This window comes from Aotus nancymaae, unplaced genomic scaffold, assembly GCF_030222135.1.
Source record: "Aotus nancymaae isolate 86718 unplaced genomic scaffold, 86718_ANA_hifiasm-v0.15.2.pri h1tg000029l, whole genome shotgun sequence".
In the NCBI taxonomy this organism is placed as follows: Eukaryota; Metazoa; Chordata; class Mammalia; order Primates; family Aotidae; genus Aotus; species Aotus nancymaae.
This window is the reverse complement of record NW_026988442.1, coordinates 92,326,959-92,343,809: the sequence shown is the minus strand read 5'-3', so window position 1 is coordinate 92,343,809 and position 16,851 is coordinate 92,326,959. Positions and strand designations below refer to the sequence as shown.

Sequence of the window (16,851 nt, the reverse complement as noted above, 5' to 3'; positions counted from 1 at the left end):
AACAGTACCTCCTGGATGTTCGGGCGTAGAGGGCCCGAAGGCTGAGGCAGACTTTCTCTGCCGTCTGCCCCCTCAGCTGCAGGCTGAAGCCTGTGTGGGTGCCCGGAGGCCCTCTTGGGTTGAGATGGAGTGAGGCGGTGCTGGTGACTTCAGCACAGTGGATGGCAAAGGGAAGGGCAGTGCCCAGACCCAGACGCCTGCTGGCTTAGCTTGAGTCCCCCAGAGCTGATCTGGAGGTGAAGCTTTGAGTGCAAGTGGCCTCCTTGCAGGGATGGGAGGGAAGCCACGCAGGGGTGTGGAGGTGTGGGTGACGCTTGTGGGCAGTTGAGGCTCAGTCCCGCCACGACCTTCTGAGAAACTGCAGAACACTCCTCAGACCTCCAAGGGGTTCTCTCGGCGTCCTGCCCTCACTGGGGAGGAGTGTGCTGGGCCTGCTACCTGGGCGCCCTCCGAGTGCAGCCAGGAGCTCCAAGGCCCCACACCCTGGTAACTGGCTGCAGTCACTATTTCTTTTTTAATACCAATACTTACTTCATTTATATATCCATATATATGCACTTTTTTCTCTCTTGCTAATTGGCAATCTCATTTCTTTATTACAATATTATTTCAAGATTTTTCAAAGGAAGTCATATTACTTTTGCTGAAGATGATTACTACTGGTAGTTTTTTTCCTTAAAGTTTGCTTCAAAGGCAAGAGTGTACGAAGCTCTAACAGGCTCCAGGGCTGCAGTTATTAATTCCTCTCTCCCCAGCAAAAAGTCTTTCCTGTCTCAATTCCACTTTGACTGGGAGATCTTGTGCATTCTTTATGGCTGAAAATTTTTCTCAGAGGTTCCTTGAATTCTTTCCCAGAATGTTAGCGTGAGTAAGATGATTTGAAATTCACTTTATTCTCCTAGGGAGGGTGAACAGTGGCTCAAGATGAGAAGCGTATTGAGACAAAGAATTCTGAAACCAAAAGACGTGGCCGTTTATTCTGGAGAAGTCAACCAAGTTATTGCTGACTTAATTAAAAGAATCTACCTCCTCAGGAGCCAGGCAGAGGATGGAGAAACCGTGACCAATGTCAATGAACTTTTCTTCAAATATTCAATGGAAGGTGAGGCGGAGTCAGCAGGCAGGAAGGAGGGAGGAATGGACCCTTGCCTCAAACCAGCAGATGTCACCATGGAGCATCCCCTGGGTCCCAGGCACTGTGCTAAGCCTGGGACATACATGCACATCACCCCCACGGTGCTAGCGTGAAACGGGTATGAACCACCGTTGACCAGTGAGGAAACTGAGACTTAAGGAATGACTTGCCAATGGCACGCCCCCATCCCTCTTTCTAGAGTCAGTTAGTTTCAAATTCAGGTCTTTTAAACTCGAGAATCCATGTTCCTCACTACTCCACGTTTTGTTTGAGCATTTTTTGGAAAGGAGCGAAGTTTAGAGGGCATCTACTTCAAACTTGTTCTAGCTTTTAGTCGTGTTGGATGAGTGATACATTCCTGTTCAAATAGCAATACCAAAAGGGGTTCAGTGAAGGTCTCCTTCTTTCCTGAATGCAGCAAAGTTCAGTAATCTCTCAGGTATGTGTCAAGAGATGTTTTATGCACATACGGAAAAATGCATGGGAATATTCTTTTTATGTTTAAAGAATAAACGGCAGTACACCACACACACTATTCTGCATGCTCTCTCTTTACTTAAGAATGCATCTTAGGTCCAGGCATGGTGGCTCACACCTGTAATCCCAGCACTTTGGGATACCGAGGAGGGTGGATCACCTGAGTTCAGGAGTTCGAGACCAGCCTGGCCAACATGATGAAACCCTGTCTCTACTAAAAATACAAAAATTAGCCAGTCCATGGTGGCAGGTGTCTGTAATCCCAGTTACTTGGGAGGCTGAGACAGGAGAATCTCTTGATCCCAAGAGGCAGAGGTTGCAGTGAGCCGAGACTGCACCATTGCAACAAGAGTGAAACTCTATCTCAAAAAAAAAAAAAAAAAAAAAAAAAAAGCATCCTGGTCTAACATGGTGATGTCTGTTTTAAAAAAACAAAAACAAAAGGATGCATCTTGGAGGACCTCTTCTATCAACTTTCTCACCTTTTCTTAAAAAAGCTTACCTTCAAGTTTCACTCAAGGTAACTTGGCAGAGTTCCGATATTAATGTTCTCTAAACATAGTAACAAAATCATCCCGGAAGTGAATGGTGAACACAGTGCGCAGCTCTGCCCGACACGGACCCATCCAGCCACTTCTGCTGCTCCTTTAGCTCGCTGGGTCTGGGCTTCCCATTTTGGCCAGAAGGAGCCACTTTTCAGTTCCTCAGGTTGGGCAAGTGGCTGGAAGGCGATCCCCAGTGGACAGGTGGGGCAGGAAGAGGCCCCGTGGGGTTTGCCACCTCCTTCCTGAAAGGAGGGTGTCGGGGGAGAGCAGTGACAGGCTAAACGATGTCCCCTCCCTAAAGGCTCATCCTTTCAGACCCCTGCTCCAATCCCGTCCCAGGGTCCTCCTCTGCAGCCTTGGCCAAACTACTTAAATTCTCGGAGTCTTCACATCTCCTCCGGAGAGTGGGCTTCTTCGTGTGTCTCCCAGGGCTGTGGGGCTCCTTAGATGAAGCAGCGATAGCACGGCCCGTTAGCCCTAAATGCCAGCAGCTCAGGACGCAGAGAAGTCCTCAGAGCACCCTGCAGCTCAGGACGCAGAGAAGTCCTGAGTGATGATGCCACATTCGTGAAAGGCACCTAGACCACATTTGAAAGTTGCGTTTATGGCCCGATGTTGCCTGCTGCTTTGGTAAATAATCCAGAAGAGGGTTTTCAAATTCTCTTTCACTTCTAGGCGTGGCCACCATCCTTTATGAGAGTCGTTTGGGCTGTCTGGAAAACAACGTCCCGCAGCTGACTGTGGAATACATCGAGGCCCTGGAGCTCATGTTCAGCATGTTCAAGACCTCCATGTACGCAGGCGCCATCCCCAGATGGCTCCGCCCCTTCATCCCAAAGCCCTGGCGGGAATTCTGCAGATCCTGGGATGGACTCTTCAAATTCAGTAAGAGAAGAATTGAGACCACCGTTTGCAGAAGCAGGCTGACCTGCCGTGTGATGTTTCTAATTCTCATCCACAGCAGAGGAGGCTTACGTGTAGTCATGTGTTGGTTTTTGGACCCATAACTTTTTTTATTTTTTTGAGATGAAGTCTCGCTCTGTCACCCAGGCTGGAGTGCAGTGGTGTGATCTCAACTCACTGCACCCTCTGCCTCCTGGGTTCAAGGGATTCTCCTCCCTCAGCCTCCCGAGTAGCTGGGATTACAGGTACCCGCCATCACCCTTGGCTAATTTTTTTGTATTTTTAGTAGAGACGGGGTTTCACCATGTTGGCCAGGCTGGTCCCGAACTCCTGACCTCAGGTAATCGCCCACCTTGACCTCCCAAAATGCTGGGATTACAAGTGTGAGCCACCGCACCCGGCCATGTATTTGTTTTTTAAAGAAGCAAAAAGCATGTGGGTTGTGACTACAAGTAACATGATCAATTTTTCATTTTAAAACAAGTTTTATTTTAACAAGCATGCTAGCAGGGACACACACAAGTAAATTTCCATGTGAGATGATGTCTTTAGTCCAAATAAATGGGTCAGTGTTTAAAATGTAGTTTCAGGCCCATGCACATTCATTTGAACGTTACAATTTCTGTTCAAATCCAAGGTGACATTACAAAAAGATTCATTTTCTTATGTGACTAAAAATTTTACTATAAAAGCATTTCCAAAAAGAAAGAAGTGATTTTCAGAATGCTTAGAACAGTGCTCTAGAGCAATGCTAACACTGAAAAAGTGTTTCATGGTGTCTTTTCAAGATCAGCATTTAGGCCAGGTACGGTGGCTCACACTTGTAATCCCAGCACTTTGGGAAGCCGAGGTGGGCAGACCACCTGAGGTCAGGAGTTCAAAACCAGCTTGGCCAACATGGTGAAACTGCATCTCTACTAAAAATACAAAAATTAGCTTGGTATGATGGCGCATGACTGTAATCCCAGCTACTCGGGAGGCTGAGGCAGGAGAATCGCTTGAACCCGGGAGGCAGAGGTTGCAGTGAGCCGAGATGGTGCCACTGCACTCCAGCCTGGGCCACAGAAAAAGAAAATCAACATTTATTTGTGTACATAAGTCCTGAAGTCTGTACTAAATGGTAACAAACAGATAATCATGCCTGGCCTTTTTCCCTCCACTCATTTTCTCTTCTGGAAGTGTGCTAGAAAAAAAAGTGTTCGCATTTTTGTTACTCATATTGCATAAATAATTTCTTTGGCTATCGGATTAGTAAAGCAAACATCTGCAAATATCTTACAGCTTGTTTTTAAAAAGGAAGATATGTTTAGCTTGTCTTTTAACTTTTCATTCATTTACATGAGCAAGTGTATGAGTGAAGCTCCCAGGCTGACATTAGATAAATCAGGTTTCCTTACCCTCTGCCACCTGCCACTAGTTTAGATAAGTTACTGGGAGGGCAGAGGGCATGGAGACTGAAAAGATGATTCTCAACCCAAACTCCTTTCAAAAGAAATACTGTTTTCAAACAGGCCAAATTCATGTTGACAACAAGTTGAGGGACATACAGTACCAAATGGACCGAGGCCGGAGGGTGAGCGGGGGACTTCTCACATACCTCTTCCTTAGCCAGGCGCTGACGCTACAGGAGATATACGCCAATGTGACCGAGATGCTGCTGGCCGGCGTCGACACGGTGAGTCTGGGGGTCCTGGGTCTCAGCGAGCAACGCACGATAACCCCTTCTTCATCATCTCATCGACGTTGTCTACCTTTTTTTTTTGAGACAGAGCTTTGCTCTATCGCCTAGGCTGGAGTGCAATGGCACGATCTCGGCTCACTGCAACCTCCACCTCTCAGATTCAAGAGATTCTCCTGCCCCAGCCTCCAGAGTAGCTGGGATCACAGGCGCCTGCCACCACACCCAGCTAATTTTTTGTATTTTTAGTAGAGACAGGGTTTCACCATGTTGGCCAGGCTGGTCTTGAACTCCTGGCCTCAGGTGATTCACCCACCTTGGCCTCCCAAAGTGCTGGGATTACAGGCATGAGCCACTGTGCCCAGCCACTGTCTACTTTTAAGGCAGATTTGTTTAGCACACTGTTCATGTTTGTACTGGGCCTGCTGCACGGCTGAGGGGCTCCAGGAGGAGAAAGCTCTGCATATGCAGTCACGCGTCACTCAATGACGCAGATTTGTTCTGACAAATGCATTGCTGGGTGGCCCTGCCATTGCGCAAACATCTGAGTGTATTTCCACACGCCTAGTTGGTAGCCTAAAATACACCTAAGCTGCATGGCGCAGCCTATTGCTAGTAGGCCACTTCAGGCAGCTGAAACACAGTGCTAAGTATGTGTGTATCCAAACACACTTAAACAGTGACAAGCTACGGTACAAGTGTGGTATTACAATCTTATGGGACCACCATTGTATATTCGGTCTGTCATTGACTAAAACATTATACGATGCATGATTGTATATTAAGGTCAGGTGCATAACGATTTCTGTGAAAAGCATAACCACAATTCCATTATCACACACACAAAGTCATAATAAACGTTTAAAGTTTACAAATCATTCCTGATTTGTAAGCATTTTGTCATTGTTTCATAATTTCACACATGAAGAGGGTACGGACGTTAAAAACCTTATTATTTCTCATTTAAAATATTCCGGGCCATGGAATTCATTTTATAAAGCCAAGAAGTCATTTCGTTCAACCCCTAACTTGTTGTATAAAGCCAGCATCACTTCAAAACCAAAGCCTGCTGAAGAGAGTGTAACGAAAGTAAACTTAAGCAGTTTGGAGTGTGTGTGTGTGTGTGTGTGTGTGTGTGTGTGTGTGCATGCGTGCATCAACAAATTCCCTGTGAATGGAGCCCAGTAGTGTGGCAGATCAATGATATACCATGACCAGGGAGGGTTCATATCAGAATGAGACAGAGCACTGCCCATTAACCTGGGGGTAACCCACAGGCTATCCCACGAAAAAGGAAGAGGCAGACCAGGGTGTACACCGTGTCCTGTGAGTAAGACGCGGCGGCCCCGTCCTCCCCCAGGCTGTGTGCATGTGCACATGTGTCCATGACTGCGTGAACACAGAGCAGAGCGTGGAGGGAACACACTTGGTAGTTAACCTGGGTTTCTTGGCTGGCTGGGGTGGCATGGTCCAGGGGATAGGGAGACAAGTTCCTTTCAAAAACACACGTGTAATGTGATACAATTAATAGGATAAGTGTGAGAATGATCTCTATGTAGGTACAGGTGCTGAGCTGTTGCAAAATTTGCTAAAAGGAAGTGGCAAAACAGGGAAGAGCTAGGCTGATGCTTTCAGTAGGTAGAAGGTAATGAAATTTCTGGCCAGAAACTGGGGAAGCTGTGGGCTGGGGTGCTTCTGGTGGTCTGGTGGAAAGTGAGAATTTAGATTGCGTGATGCTTTGCTGTTTCCAAAGCACACTCTGCCTGTCTCACAATTTCCTCTAAGGTAGGAGTCATTGACTTCTTTAACAGGTGGGAAAACCAAACAACCAGACTCATCACCGCAAAGCTTTTCCTTTGCACGGGTGCTTCTCGACTTTGAATAAGCCACATCCCTCACAGACTTCCATCTTAAAAAGACAGAAAAATCTCAGGGCTTTATTTTTATTGTAATGTCACTTAAGCACATAAAAGCAAAAAACAAAACAAAACACAGAGCATAAACTCCTTATTCTTTTGGATCTTAACAGTAAAACAAAAATATTTGAATTAAATGCAAACAAAATGATACAATTAAGATTCTAATTATGTGTATGTGATGGCGTGGATTTGCTCAAATTAAGACACCACTTGAAAGGTGACGGAATGAATGAATGGCCTGGTCGCTGAGCTTGTGCCTCCTGCCCCCTGGTGGTAACTAAGGACATCACAGTGAAGTGGCATTCAGAACGAAGCTGTTCCCTTTGGCATCCTACAATAAAAGCCAGGGGACAAATTCTTACAACTTCATACTGATTTTTAAAAATCAATGTTATTGTAGCATAACTTATGCACCATCAACTGCATCTATTTAAGCTGCATAGTGCGATACAGATTGTTGACAGATGCAATCATTTATGAAACCACTGCTACGTTGTTCTAAACATTGAGGAGAATGGAATCACACACACACAGTATGCTGTCTTTTACATCTGGCTTCCTGCGCTCAGAAGAATGACTCGGATTCATCCATGTGGAGGCACACAACAGCAATTGATTCTTTTTTATTACCGAGTAGTATTCCATTGTATGGATATACCATATCTTTCCATAAAAATATGATCTTAATAGAAATTTTCTATTCCCTTGATAGGAAGCATCTAAGTGATCTTTTGTTATTTATAAGAGCTTGCACATTCTATTATGTATACAGGAGGCCTGACCTCTAAAACAGGTAATATCTTTTACAAGAAAATGATATCAGTATTGCCTGCTTAAATCAGTTTTTTTTGTGTGTGTGAAAGAAAAAGGCCTTTATCCTGTGGCATTTCCTTGTTTACAAGAGAATGAAATACAGTCCCATAGATGATAGTACTGATTTTAGTGAAAAATCTTGGGATCTATGAGAATAAAATAATTCGTTTCAATAAGTAGAAAGGTTTGAGAAAAGGTATAAAAAATGACACTGCTTTGCACCGATGAGCTATTGACTTGCTCTGTGTGGACCTTCTTTGATGAAGGCCGGGCACGATGGCTAACTAGTGATCTTCTGTGAACTCCAATCTCTAGATCAGAGCAGCCAGAGTGGGCCAGGCCCGGCCTGGGGACGCTAGGGGGCCCTTTCTGGCGCACGCTGAGTAAGCCGAGTAAGCCCTGCAAAAAAGGTTACACAAAGTCCCAGGAGATCCTCCAGGCTCTGCAGCATCCCTGACATACTGCTCTTCAGTGATTAAAAGATGTTCCAGGATCATTTCTCCTGTGGCTCTTCATGACAGGACCACGTGAATCACAGAGTCGATGTCACTTTCCGAATATGTTCAGTTATTATTATTTTTTGCCATGAATTAAGGAAAGAGTCTTTCGTTTCAGTAAGACATTAAGTGCTGTATGGAACTGGATGAGTTTGACTTTGCAGCTGTGTATTCCCAGGGGACGACATACCTCCCACTGCGTCTGTTTCCAGTCCCTGGTGTTACTCATTGCCTGCCTCTGTCTGCCACTTTCTCTCATTAGACATCCTTCACCTTGTCCTGGACAGTGTATCTCCTGGCAAGGCACCCAGAAGTACAGCAGACAGTGTACCAGGAGATCGTCAGGAATTTGGGGGAAAGGCATGTTCCAACTGCAGCTGATGTCCCCAAGGTCCCGCTGGTCAGAGCTCTCCTTAAGGAAACCCTGAGGTAAAAGGCTGGCCAGACTCCATCGACAAACTGTGTCCCTTATGTCTCTGGTTTCTATCATAACAAGTCCTCCAACTGCCCTTCATGGCTGACCTGTTTAGGATCAGGATGTTCCTTTTACTTTTTCTCTGCTCTTGTCCGAATAGCAGAAAGGCCATTCTGTTTTATGGGTTAATATAATCCCTGTTCTCTGTAAAGATCTTTGGGCTGGGCGCGGTAGCTCAGGCCTGTAATCCCAGCACTTTGGAAGGCTGAGGCTGAGGCTGATCACCTGAAGTCAGGAGTTCAAGACCAACTTGACCAACATGGTGAAACCCCGTCTATACTAAAAATACAAAAATTAGCTCAGTGTGGTGCTGGGAGGCTGAGGCAGGAGAATCACTTGAACCCAGGTGGCGGTGGCTGAAGTGAGCAGAGATCGCATCAGTGCATCCCAGCCTGGGCAACAGAGTGAGACTCCATCTCAAAAAAAAAAAAAAAAAAAAAAGAATCTTTGGAGCAATCATTGAATATTGTCCCTGCTTTAGCCAATAGGCTCATCATGGGTTTCCCAACGTGTTCCTGGGTCAATGCCCTTTGACTTTGTTCCTCTGAAGATAACATGAAACAAGATTGATTTGTCAGGAAAATAGTTTGGGTTGTTGGGTTGATTTCCAGACCTCAGTACAAACCTCATGGTACTTGTGTGAATGTCCTCATCTGGGCTGAGACCCTACCCAGTGAGGCTCATTTTCTCCAGACAGGGCTTTCCTGAAAGATGGAAAAATCAGAGGGATGTGGGTTGTCCTGGGTTGAGGGGATGCTTTGGATGGGAGGTGGGATTAGGGGATGGATGACATCCCTTCCCCAAAACAGCATCCTCTGTGAAGAAATGCTATGACGAGGAACAAAGGCTGTTTTCTGCAGTATGTACCAAAGAATTCTTTCAAAGCCGATTTGATAATGACCCTCAACCTATATAGAGTGCCATTTAATCTCAAAAAAAGAAAAAGGAGCTGGCTGTAATGTTTATTGGTATTTGTCAATTAAAGTTTTATTCAGGATTTTCTGAGATAATCTGATGGCTGAAGTATCTTTTCTCCAAATGCATTTCATGGGACCTTAAATCTTATGAACTAGTCCTTGATAAAGTGGTCCCATGGTCACAGAAAATACTAGCAACTTGGAATTTTCCCTGCTAGGAACACAATGTCATATTAAAGGCTTGGCTTTGTATTTTGCACATTTTTTGCTTTGGGAATCTTTTCCACATTCCTCAGAATATTCGCTGGCAAAGTAAGCCAGCAAAGAAGCCTCGAAGGTCCTTGCAAAATGTTGCAGTTGAAACTGTACCATGTGTTACTTTTTAAGAATTTTTATTGGAAACGGCAATATATCCAGGGTTCTGAATGTTCAGTAAAATATTGTGCAAGTCACCATATCATTCCTGTCCCTGCTGGCTCCTTTCCAGGCTGTTTCCAGTGCTGCCAGGGAACGGCCGGGTCACCCAGGAAGACCTGGTTATTGGCGGGTATCTGATTCCCAAAGGCGTGAGTTTGGGGCCGTGGGGGTGGGACCAGGCCTTGCGGGTCGGGGTTGAATTGGAACCTGCTTCTACCTTCAGAAAGTCTTTGTCCCTAAGCAGAGATCAATAGGTTTCCTTTTCTTTTGTATGTATTTTAAGAAGAGGGGGTGTTGGGAGAAAGGAGGTGAATTGTGTGGTCTCACTGCTCTGGAAACTGCTCACTAGCAAGGCAGCCCATGCTCCCCAGCCTCCTCCCCAGTCTGTGTGGAAGAGGCTGGTCACTGCTGGGAGTCTCTGAAGGGCTTGAATGGCCTTCTCAGTGGCTGCAGTGACATTTGGGGAGCAGTGTGGAGCGGGAAGGGAGGGAGCTGCTGCCATCCTGGGTGTGTGTGGACCCAGGTGGGAGGGAGCACCCCAGGGGACTGTCCGGCTAGGGCTCTGGGCCCTGCCCTGCTCTCAAGTGATTCCTCTCCTTAACCCTTTTCTGTCATCCCCGATTTTCTCAGACCCAGCTGGCCCTTTGCCACTATGCCACATCGTACCAGGATGAGAACTTCCCTCGGGCCAAGGAGTTCCGTCCTGAGCGCTGGCTGCGGAAAGGAGACTTGGACAGGGTTGACAATTTTGGGTCCATCCCTTTCGGTCACGGGGTTCGCAGCTGCATCGGGCGGAGAATTGCGGAACTGGAGATTCACCTCGTCGTGATCCAGGTAGGGTGTGGAGGCCAAATACTGGCCTTCGGGCTTGGCCTCCTTCTACTGGACTCACCTGGATACAGACTTCCAGGTTAAAAGGAAAACACGATTTGGGAAACTTTAGGAGCAGGAGCTGTCAGGCACAGTGGCTCACACCTGTGGTCCCAGCTACTCAGGAGGCTGAGGCGGGAGGCTCACTTGAACCCAGGAGTTTCAGGCTGCAGTGAGCTGTGATCTCACTCCAGCACTCCAGCCTGGGTGACAGAGTGAGACCCTGTCCAGAAGCAAGAGCACTGCATGAAATCGCTTGAAAATGCCTCCCCATCTCCCATGCCCACCCCGCCCCCCAACCATGGTAGCCACCTTCAACCCCATGGCCGCCTGCCTTGCTTCACTCCTCCTTGGGATCGTGTGGGTAGAGGACAGGCTACAGCCTAAAGATTTGGAAGGGGTGTGTGTCTCTGGGGGTGCCAGGGTCTCAGAGCCCAGGTCTCCTGCCATCACACAGTGAGTTAGGAGAGAGGGGAGCGGGGTACAAATGAGTGGTCTTCAAATGCCAGGGAGCATAAAGCCAGCAGGGAGCGCCTTACAGGGCAGACTCCTAGCCCTGCGTGCAGTCACCAGTTTGCTGGGTCAGGGTGGGGTGTCCGCTGCTGCTGCTGATGCCAATGGTGCGGTGCGTGGGCTACACTCTGAGAAGCCCTGGAGGTCTAAGTGAGGCCCTGTGGGGCTTGGGGACCATGCCCCCACCTCTAGTGGCCATGTTAGCAGTCAGGAGCTGGCGTCTCAGGCACCCTCAACAGCAGGTCTCCCAGGTAAGACGTGTGACCCTCTTGCTGGTCTCCTTTGTTCAACAGAGCCAACAATTTACATGAGCAGTGGTTCTCAAGCTTCTTAGGATGTGAGACATCGGGAAGCACCGGGTGTTGTTAGAGAACACCTTCAGGTCGAAATACGTAACTCTGGGTTTGCCCCGTGTCTGGGTTCTGGCTGCAGCAGGAACTAACTAACACCTGAAGGAAATTTTATAAAAGAAAAGCCGATGGCGGAGAAAATTCCTCCCGTTAGTCTCTCCTGCAAGTCGGAGAAGATAGTTTTAGGGATGGGAAACCTTGGCCTGACGTCTGGGAGCGCCATCGTTGCCTGAGCATTGGGAGGATGTAGCGGGTGCCTGGTGACTTCATCTTCCCATTTTACTGATGAGGAAACCGAGGCTCAGAAAGCAGCAGCCACTTGCCAAGTCCCACAGTGGCAGGTGCAGGGTGGGAACCGGGTGTCTTGACTCTTTCCCCACAAGTCATGCTGGTGCCTCCTACACGCTCACAGGGAGCCCGGAGCTGGGCAGAAGGGAGAGTGAGGGACCAGGGAAGCCTGGTCGGCTGGGCGGAGCAGGAGAGGGATTCTGGATGGTCAGGCCTGGGGCGGGCACTGGAGCTGGAGAAGGCGAGGGTCTACTGCCCAGGGAGGAGGCACAGAATGAGGTGTGGGGAGAACCCCCACTGGCTCAGGCCTGGCTCTGGAGCCACAGGTGGCCCATGAGGCTCTGCTGGTGTGGGGCTGGCGGGATCAAGTGACCATCCCACCTGCCTGGGGATGTGGCCAGTGCCCCTGTCCCCAGGAGTGGCAGCTTGGTGTGTGTGGGGAGTTCAGGGTAAGCCGGCTTCACCCCCCGATCTGCTACTTGCTGGCTCCGGGACCTTGGCAGGCGTCTCAGCCACCTGAGCCTGTCGCCTCATTCACAGAAGGGGCCAAATCCCTGCCTGCCAGGTGTGTGAGGAGTAAAAACAGTCCACGTGCAGAGTCTGTGCCCAGGAAGTGGAAGCTGTTCTCATCCTCTGCACTAAGTCAGCCATGGGGAGTGTTTTCCGGAAGGTCTCAGCTCCCTAAAATGCTGCTGTGCCTCTCGCAGCCACTGCGCCCTCCCGAAGGGCATCTGTGAGTTGGGAGGGAGGCTTCTTGCCCCCGGGCTCCGACTGCCTGGAGAACCAGGGGAGACACCCGGGCTGGAGGCCAGAGGTGAAATGGGGTTTGAAGCTCATTGTGTGATCTTGTTTGCTGCTGTTAACATACGAATATACCTGCTAAAAAGTTTTTGCTTAAAAAGTCCTTATTTTGCCGGGTGCAGTGGCTCACTCCTGTAATATCAGCACTTTGGGAGGCCGAGGCAGGCAGATCACCTGAGGTCGGCAGTTTGAGACCAGCCTGACCAACATGGAGAAACCCCATGCCTACTAAAAATACAAAAACTTAGCCAGGAGTGGTGGCACAAGACTGTAATCCCAGCTACTCGGGAGGTTGAGGCAGGAGAATCGCTTAAACCCAGCAGGCAGAGGTTGTGGTGAGCCGAGATCGCGCCACTGCACTCTAGCCTGGGCAACAAGAGTGAAACTCCGCCTCAAAAAAAAAAAAAAAAAATCCTCATTTCTACCTGGGCAAATGTAGAAAGGGAGCATCATGATTTGTTTTTGAGATGGAGTTTCACTCTGTCACCCGGCTGGAGTGCAGTGGCATGATCTCAGCTCACTGCAACTTTCGCCTCCTGGGTTCACGCAATTCTCCTGCCTCAGCCTCCGGAGTAGCTGAGATTACAGGTGCCCATCACCATGCTCAGCTAATTTTTGTATTTTTAGTAGAGTCAGGGTTTCACTATGTTGGCCAGGCTGGTCTTGAACTCCTGACCTCAAGTGATCCACTCTCCTCGGCCTCCCAAAGTTCTGGGATTACAGGTGTGAGCCACGGCACCCGGCCCATTATTTTTTTTTTGAGATGAAGTCTTGCCCTGTCGCCCAGGTTGGAGTGCAATGGCACAATCTCAGCTCACTGCAACCTCAGTCTCCTGGGTTCAAGCGATTCTCTGCCTCAGTCTCCTGAGTAGCTGGGATTACAGGCACCTGCCACCATGCTCGGCTAATTTTTTGTATCTTTAGTAGATATGGGGTTTCATCATGTTGGCCAGGCTTGTCTCGAACTCCTGACCTTATGAACCACCAGCCTTGGTCTCCCAAAGTGCTGGGATTACAGGTGTGAGACACTGTGCCTGGCCCAGCCCATGATTTTTAATTGTTAAGAAAAAAAAAAAGAGGGAAGGCACGAACAGTACCAGGAATGAGCAGAGAGACACAACTGTAGAGACAGGACGTGATTTTTTTTTAAATCAAGAAAATAACTCAAACAGCTTTTTTGTCCATGAATTTGAAGACTTAGATAAAGCACTTAGACTTAGATTTACTAGAAAAAGTATAAATGATCCAAATCGACTCAAATGAAAGAGAACAGACCTAAGATACTGAATCAGAACAGATCCAAGAAATGAGTCAGTAGTAAAAAGATTTACCCCTAAAGTATCCTGAACCTAGACAGGGTTATTGGGAAGTTTTGTCAAACCTTCAGGGAACAGGTAATCCTCATGGTATACAAACAGAGAATAGAAAAAGGAAGTCTCAATTTGGGAGACTTGCAATAATCTTGATAGTCAAACCTGGAAAAGATGACATGGAAAATAAAAACCACAAGCCAACCTGACTGATAATAGTTGAAGATGAAACATGCAGAATGGACAGTTGGCAGGCTGCATGTACGAAACAGAAAGGCATCTTCACCCATCAGGCGAATTCAGGAATGCAAGGATGGTCTGCCTAGAGAAAATCTGTCAGTAGAATTCACCACGATAAAGAGGAGAAAAATTACATGATCACCCCAAAAGATAATTGATAAAATTCAACACCATTTCATGAAGAAAGTCTCTTGGCACATAAGCAGCAGTGGGCCTTTCTTTCTTTCTTTCTTTTTTTTTTGCTTTAAGTTCTGGGATACATGTGCTGAACATGCAGGTTTGTTACATAGGTATACACGTGCCATGGTCGTTTGCTACACCTATCAACCCATCATCTAGGTTTTAAGCCCTGCATGCATTAGGTATTTGTCCTAATGCTCTCCCTCCCCTTGCTCCCCACCCCCGACAGGCCCCGGTGTGTGATGTTCCGCTCCCTGTGTCCAGGTGTTCTCAGTGTTCAACTCCCCACAGTATGGCCTTTCTAAGCCAAATAAATGACATCTGGCCCAACAGTACAGGGAAATGCCTGAAGGCTACTGGGAAGGAAAGGAACAGCTTTCACGGTGTGATATTAGTGTGTTCTCTTAAAATCAGGAAAAAGATATTTGATTGAACAGAAGCATGTTTGGAAGATCCACCCCAGCTCCCTGGGAGTTGGAAACCGGATGTGGGACAGGGGACAGTGTTATCTTTTGCCTCCTGCATAGTTTTAATTTTTTCAACAAGCAAACCACTCAGAAAAGGAAAAATACTGAGTGGCACGATGGCCTTGAAGTCAGGAGACCCACGTGTGAATCTTCCCTCTACTGCATGGGAATGAGCAGGCGTTTCCAAGTGGTCAGCGCGAGGGGTCAGAGGTTAGGTGTTTAGGCTGAGCCACCCAGATGCCAGCACACAGTCGAGCTGCCTGAACACAATGCGGTTCCATTCATTTCTTTAACAGTGACAAAGGCATGAGTTCTGCCTGTGTCCCCATTGCAAGCCTTGACCCTTGAGCCCTGGTGCCTGCCTGACTCCATCTGGAGCCCCAGCCCATCCTGGGTGCAGCTTCCTTGCCTGGGAGACAAAGCTGGAGAGAGAGAAAGAGGAGGGTGGGGACAGCCTGGGTCCCAAGTAGGAGACTGTGGTGTCACCGGCTCTTCTGCCCCCTGCACTGTCCAAATGGGCTGAAAGCAAGGCCTGCCCTCCCCCCAGGGGTCTGTCTGTGGACAGAAGTCTTTAGATCGGGTTACTTGTGTATTCCTAAGCACAAGGCTGACTTTGAACATCAAGCCCTGGCCGGCCGGTAGGGGAGATGATTGCTTTAGGGTGATGGCTACTTTGGTGTTCTTTCAAACTCAGTGTGTAGGTACATTCCAGTTTCACCCCGGGAGGCAGGGCCGGTTCTGCTTTTGAACTGTAGAAATGAGAAACGGAATCAAAGGTACGAACCACGAATATTTAAATTCAGTACAGGAGCATGACGAAGCCTTTTGGATTCAGCTCTGTCCGCCTCTGTTTCTGGCCGGGTCTGAAGTGGCTGCAGATTCGGAAGCAGCAGGAAACACAGAATTTCACTTTGTTCCACATTTCCCCCTGCTCCTTTGACGCCTTCTTCATTTACACCTACAAGGGAAGCAACAGAGTTAGAATTTGAAATGGTGAATGAAACTTAAGCCATCTGAGCATCTGCCTGCATCTCTGTCCCACCGGCTGCGCAGCTGCTCAGCGGACGTGCCAGGCTCTGGTTCGGGATCTAAAGTTCTGTCCCCAACAGTGGGCTTCCTACTGACCCCGAGGTTCTGTAGTTTCAAAAAGCTGGACCTGGATGCTCACTGCCTGGGCTCTCTGCAGCCCAGTGCCCACAGGAGGAGTAAAAGCATTCAGGGAGCACTGGGAGTTTTCTGCTGTTCCAATTCTGACCCCTTCTCTCTCTTTCTCTTCTTAGTTGCTTCAACATTTTGAGATCAAAACATCTTCTCAGACTAAAGCTGTTCACGCAAAAACCCACGGGCTCCTGACGCCAGGGGGGCCCATCCACGTGCGATTTGTTAACAGGAAGTAAGCCTGGGTTTTAAACCTGGGCTGATGTAGCAGACCAGCTCGCCGACACACACTGGCTGTGCGTGTGCCGCTGATCACCGTGGCCGAGGAAGGTGGCATCGCTCGCGTCTGTCTCGTGATAGACTGGCCTCCCAGGTCCTGGGACGCTTGTAAATCTTTATGCAAAGCAATGTAAAAAGGCTGCTGTTTTACTGGTGCATACCAGAAGTCACCTTTGCTTTGGGGGAAACAGCTTAAAAACCAGGGGCACAGAATATTCATGCTTCATACGTGGTGCGAGACTCAGTATTGAATGACTGGCAGTATCCTATGCATTTACTTGTACAGGGAAATGGTGGTTTACTTACAAATTCAGTTAATTGAATATATGTTCTCTAATACTGGCATCCGGGCTCTATTTAGAAGGCGATTTCAACTTACTGTTTCTAGTTTGAAGAGGGAACATTAAGAATGCCTCTGTAATACTGTAATAATGGGAAGAAAACACCAGAGGCAATATTTTATCCTGAGCACCACATTTAGATCCTGTTGAAGGGCTCAAACTTAAAGGGGCCAGCTGGGTATGGTGGCTCATGTCTGTAATCCTAGCACTTTGAGAGGTCAAGGTGGGAGGATTGCTTGAGCCAGGAGTTCAAGACCAGCCTGGGTGACATGGTGAAA

The 16,851-nt window shown here is 47.9% G+C and overlaps 1 protein-coding gene across 1 annotated transcript in view; it reads left to right on the top strand.

Annotated features, from left to right (window-relative positions):
* Positions 1–16,192, top strand: part of CYP27C1 (cytochrome P450 family 27 subfamily C member 1) — a 30,383-nt gene extending 14,191 nt beyond the window's left edge. The window contains exons 3-9 of the mRNA XM_064382230.1: positions 903–1,102; positions 2,833–3,042; positions 4,572–4,735; positions 8,230–8,396; positions 9,847–9,925; positions 10,407–10,610; positions 16,076–16,192. Coding sequence (XP_064238300.1) covers positions 903–1,102; positions 2,833–3,042; positions 4,572–4,735; positions 8,230–8,396; positions 9,847–9,925; positions 10,407–10,610; positions 16,076–16,192 — 1,141 coding nt within the window. The remainder of the gene's footprint in view (positions 1–902; positions 1,103–2,832; positions 3,043–4,571; positions 4,736–8,229; positions 8,397–9,846; positions 9,926–10,406; positions 10,611–16,075) is intronic.
* The last annotated feature ends 659 nt before the right edge of the window (positions 16,193–16,851 follow it).